Here is a 5,451-nt window from a genome sequence, read left to right as displayed (position 1 = left end):
TAAAAAATAATAATAATCCAGATTTGAAGTGCAGCTTTGCCAATCCCTTCCCCCATAAGCCCGAACAAGCTATTTCAGACTGCTAGGGGAGAATGCGAATTAGTTCACACACACAATTCATGGAGGAGTTTTGAAGCTTTATCAGTTAATGGTGGCACTGTACTTAGAAAAGCACGGGTGGCTTCAAAGAGGTATTAAATATTACCATTACCCTTGTGCAGGGGCTGTGTAGGTGTAATCATTGGATCCTTCAGGTTGGGAAAGACTCCTAAGATATCTAGTCCACCCTTTAACCTAGAACTGTTGAGTCTACCACCTAACCATGCTCCTAAGGTCTATATCTGCACATTTCTTGAAGCCCTGCGGGGATTTAAAGTAGTTGAGTTTTTGTCATTTTAGGTGTGACTTTTAATCTTGTTTTGAAAGATGGTTTTAGCCTCCAGGAAATGTTTTTAGCACAGAGGCTCGGCAGCTTCCTGTTGTGCCCTGGCTGGTGGGTGTCAGGTGAAGCTCTGCAGGCAGGTGGGTAACGTGGTGTTCTTCCCAACAGAGTGCGAGCATCTCATCAGGCGAATGCTGGTCCTAGACCCATCCAAACGGCTGACGATTGCTCAGATTAAGGAGCACAAGTGGATGCTTGTAGAGGTTCCTGCCCAGAGACCCGTTCTTTACCCACCAGGCCAGGAGAACGAGCCCTCCATCGGAGAGTACAACGAGCAGGTTCTGCGGCTCATGCACAGCCTGGGGATAGACCAGCAGAAAACCATCGAGGTAAAACACACTCCAAGGGTTATCTGTCCCTGGTGGGAGGGCTCCTGCTCTGTCTCGATGGCTCGAACCTATCACCTCAGCTCCTCGCAACATTCTTCATTTCAACACTTAGAAAAATCAAAACTGGTGGTATGTTTTACTAGGTCGGACCCTAGAAAAAGGAAGCATTTTACAATGCTGTGCTGCTTCCTTCCTGTCCTGCTGATGTCTTGGTTTGTGCCAGCAGGCTGGTGAGGGAGAGTCACCCCTCTAGAAAATTTCCTAAAGATCAGCCCTGGCAGGGCAAGGTGTCTGTGTTATGCAGGCAAACCAGCTGTGTGATGGCCCCCCAATTTCACCTGTGTACCTCATTGTGGCTGGCCACAGACAGCTAGTCCAGTCCAAGGCTTTCTTTGCCCATCAGAGGAAAGCAAGTCTGCTGAAAGGGCAGCACTGTGGGAGGCAAGATCCTCCTCTGTGTCAGGAATCCAAAGTAGAACCCATGGGAGAGAATAATGCGTTCTGCTTCCACATCCCAGGGCTCCGTACTGTTCTTTTAGCACATGAACCATTGACTTCCATCTAAACAAGCATGCATTTAAAAAAATTTGATGTTGCAATTGCATTAGGCAAGGGGATGCATGGAAATACAGTGTGCACTATGTACAAAATGGTAGCCTTGTAGGACTTTCTGTTAGGGTGGTGACACTTGCTGCGGTTTACGGTTGGTTATTTGTAGAGATTTGTTTGTTAGCCAAGTTGGATCTTAAGCAGAAGAGTAGGAATAAGGAGCCACATTGGGTTCCACTCGATTTCCACCCAGATTTCCTGGGCAGGGATGGATAAACCGTTACTTGTCAAAGGGAGAGAGAGGAGGGAAAATCAGAGATGAAATGAAATTCATTTTGAGCTTCTAAGAGGTTGGGAAATGAAATTCAAAAAGGGGCATAAAAGTACTGAGCAGTTAAATGTCTCCTCCAATCCCAAATCATGCTGCTTACCAACTGTAAATGCTGAAAGACTCCCCGTGGAGTCAACACAATCATTTCCTCTGGACTGGCTGATATTTTTAACCAGCGTGGAGGTTACGTTTGAGCACTTCCTGCCAGCAGACGCTGCTTTCTCTGCTTTGCAGAGGCTCAGTTCCCTGCTGCTTCGAGTGATTTGGAAAGGCCAAGTATATTCAGGAGGTCCCAGAGATCAGTCTCTTCTCCAGGTTCAAATTCTGAGGGCTCAGAACAGCACCTGAATGTGAACTACAAGCTCTGGTGACTTACAGGGGCCGTTGAACCAAGGCTGATGCTTTTTGTTGCCTGTTGCTCTGGGTTGAATTTTCTCAATTTAGAACAATGTTTGCCTACCCCACCACCTCTTAAATATCTTTTTTTTTTTTTTTTCCTAGTTGACAACTCTGTCTTATTCCTGGTCTCACAGAACAGAAAAGATAACACACATTTGGCTGCACACCAACTCTTGTGCTTTTCTTTTCCAGTCTCTGCAGAACAAGAGCTACAACCACTTTGCTGCTATCTATTACTTGTTAGTGGAGAGACTCAAATCCCATCGAAGTAGCTTCCCTGTGGAGCAGAGACTTGATGCTCGCCAGCGCCGCCCAAGCACCATTGCTGAGCAGACCGTAGCCAAGGTGAGGTCTCTTTCTGAGCAGAGGTGGGCTTAAGGCTGTGCAAGACATTATTTTCTCTTGAAATTGTTTCTACATTCACTTAGAAGTCACTGCTATTTTCTGATTTCTATAGGATGTAGACTTGCAGCATCGTTTTGGAAAGATTTTTTTACATTTGGCTCCTGTCAGAACTTCAGTTTTTGAGAACTTTCAAAACTTTTGCTGGGAAGTCAGTGGTTAAAGTGTTAGAGAAATACAGGTTCTGGAGACTGCGCAACACTTAGAGTATCTTTAATGTGATCGACAAACAAGACGTTGAATTTATGGAGAGCTCTGCTAGCATTGGGCTAAAAGCATGCAGGCTCAACTCAGTGTTATTAAACATAGGTACCCTAAAGGGACCTGTTGAAAATAAAATCATTTTCTCCCCTGCTGTTTTCTAGATACACTTTCTATCTCCCTTGAAATGAAGCATGGCAAAGAATAGGAAAGAGGTACCCAAGAGAAAATATTAGGATCAATCTATCAGGTTAAGATGCCAAATCACTGTGATATCCACGTAGGAAATACGAGTATCGCTGCTGTGAGACTCTGAGTCACTCAAGATTCATAGATACGTCCCTAAATAATGTTATTTCTGCCAAAACTTGCACCACTTTTTACTCCTGCTACCCAGCAAGAGCCCGATTTTGCAGGAGATCTCACAGCATGGCTGCAAAACCTCCGTGTGCATCGACCACAGAGCCATCGGGACGACTAATTGATTCAGGTCTTAAGGATGTCATGTGTGTTTTATCAAGAGCAATTCTGGGTGCTCCTTACATCTGGTGCCAGCCCATCCATTGCAGCAGGCTGTCCACTTAGCATCCTCTCTAATTATACTGACTGATTCAGCACAGGCTCTACGGCTATTCAGTCGGCTTCTTCCCTAGTAATTTCCATCAGAAAGAAAGGTCACGTACAGTTTATTGTGTCTTATTCCAGTAATTCTCAGATTTTTTTTGCGTTCTTTTGTTTCATTAAGATACACAGACGTTGTACAGCTTTTGATTCCTTTTAATGCCTCACTGGAAACATGAAAGACTTGACCTCTTCAAAAGACTTGGCCTAAGATGACTCAGATTATCGTGGGCTCAAGTAAATATTCTCCCAAGTTCACAGCCTCTTAGGTACGGTATTGCTGCCGCATGGAACAAGGGCCCGGATTCCGCTTCCAGGAGAAATCACAACCATGCTGCTCCTTTTTTGCTTAAGGCAGCAAGGCATTATTTGGTTTCGCATTCTACTGAAATGGAAGCCAAACCACTTCAACTGTGAAAACCTAAGTCCAGGAATAATCCGGCTGACAGAGATTAAAACCAGCTATTTTCTTAGAGAGTAGTTCTAATGATACAAAGAGACAGGACAAAAAAAAATAATAATTATAAGAGGTATTAAAAGCAGGTGAATGGGAATGAGGAGCAAGGAGTAAGAGAAAAGGTCCAGAAACTGGGTCTTTATTGTACTAAGACCGGGTTTTCTGTGGGAAAAACATCTGGTTTTTGATGGGATGAGTATTGTCTAATTGTGACTTTGCATGCTGTTTTCTACCTAAAATTGTTCAGTTTTTGGAGTTTTTTCATCTTTTAGGCACAAACTGTGGTGCCACCAGTGAACCTGCGTTCACAAAATGCGAGGTTGCTGCGCTCTCCAGGACTTCCCCCAGCTTCGGGAGCAGAAACCTTTTCGTTCCCTCCCTCCAACTGCCAGACAGAGACAGCGTTTATGGAAGAAGAAAGAGTTGAGACACCAAAGGTACATAAAAGCATAAAAGAACCCTACTGTTGTGTCAAAATTTAGTCAAACTAAAACGAGATTGCTGCTTGTTGAATTACTGCCTAGCAAAAGCCCAGCCAGTGGTAATATCTCTAGATGAACAACTAAAGGAAGATCGCTGCCTTTGCTGACGGGGAAGGATGACGTTGGTCATCCTAGTACAGAGTTGGAGTTGAGGCCAGAACCTTTGCTCATCCAAACTCACGTCACTTCCTTGACCTCAGTATGCCTCCTGTGTCTTTTAACCACAGAACGGTTTGGGTGGAAGGGACCTCTCAAGGGACCTTTCAGTCTTTAGATGTCTTTCAGTAGATCAGGTTGCTGAAACCCCCGTCCAGCCTGCCCTTGAACACCTCCAAAGATCCACAGTTTCTCTGGGCAGCCCGTTCCACTGCCTCACCATCCTCAGCATAAAAAATTTCCTTCTTATATCCAATCTAAATCTACCCTCCTTCAATTTAAAACTGCTACTAATCCTCCAAAACTGACAGCTGGCCTCTGCTCTAACTCCCTGAGCACTCTTCGTGCTGAAAATCGAGAGGAACCTGCCCAGCTGCTCATCCAAAAACTCAGAAAAATGAGAACAGGGGGATGCAATGGAACATGCGCTGCCCCTTGCCAGCTAAAGCTATAAAAATACCACGCTCAAAAGTCATTATCTACCAATTTCATAATAAGCCAGCCAAAAGAGTTACATTTTATTAATTTTTGTGTTGAATGGTAAATAGCCTGCAGGACCTGCAGACTGTCAGAAACTATCAGAGCGGCAGCATCTCAAGTAGGCGGTCGCGGTTCGCAGCTAGGCCATTCCTGTAACTAGGACTGCCTGTAAACTCTCCTCTGGAGACCCGTCAGATTGCAGTCCCATCTAATGGGTTTTGTTTCCTGTAATCAGACGGGAAGACTTGGTGTAGGCTTCCCACACCTCCCAGTTACCAGCCTGAGCTGAGCTCACGTAATGGGACGTGACGGCTCCGCAGCCGTACAAATGTAGGGTTACGGCCGCGGCTCTCCGAAGGGAGCTTCATGCTGATGCTTTTTGCCATCCAGCTCTGAGCTCGGTGACAACTCTCTGCAGGGCAGCAAAGCCCAAGTGAAGTGCATGGGAGGTGGCAGCGGGGATAAAACTCAGGAGCATTTGTGAGGAAGGGGAAATTGCTAATGAGAACTATTTTTATGAAATGTATTATTCCCATGAAACTTTTATTGTTCTCTCTCCTATCACATCATATTATAGCTTTAATTTTAGCATGTTGTATTCT

At 44.9% G+C, this 5,451-nt stretch overlaps 1 protein-coding gene across 2 annotated transcripts in view; it reads left to right on the top strand.

Moving 5' to 3' along the window:
• Positions 1–5,451, top strand: part of SIK2 (salt inducible kinase 2) — a 49,821-nt gene that overhangs the window by 34,186 nt on the left and 10,184 nt on the right. For both annotated transcript variants that reach the window (XM_066981083.1, XM_048063401.2), the window contains exons 7-9: positions 551–771; positions 2,243–2,395; positions 4,004–4,168. In XM_066981083.1, the coding sequence (XP_066837184.1) occupies positions 551–771; positions 2,243–2,395; positions 4,004–4,168 (539 nt within the window). The remainder of the gene's footprint in view (positions 1–550; positions 772–2,242; positions 2,396–4,003; positions 4,169–5,451) is intronic.

The sequence above is a fragment of the Anser cygnoides genome, chromosome 21, assembly GCF_040182565.1.
Source record: "Anser cygnoides isolate HZ-2024a breed goose chromosome 21, Taihu_goose_T2T_genome, whole genome shotgun sequence".
Taxonomy (NCBI): Eukaryota; Metazoa; Chordata; class Aves; order Anseriformes; family Anatidae; genus Anser; species Anser cygnoides.
The sequence above is the reverse complement of the archived record's forward strand: the minus strand, read 5'-3'. Positions and strand labels throughout refer to the sequence as shown.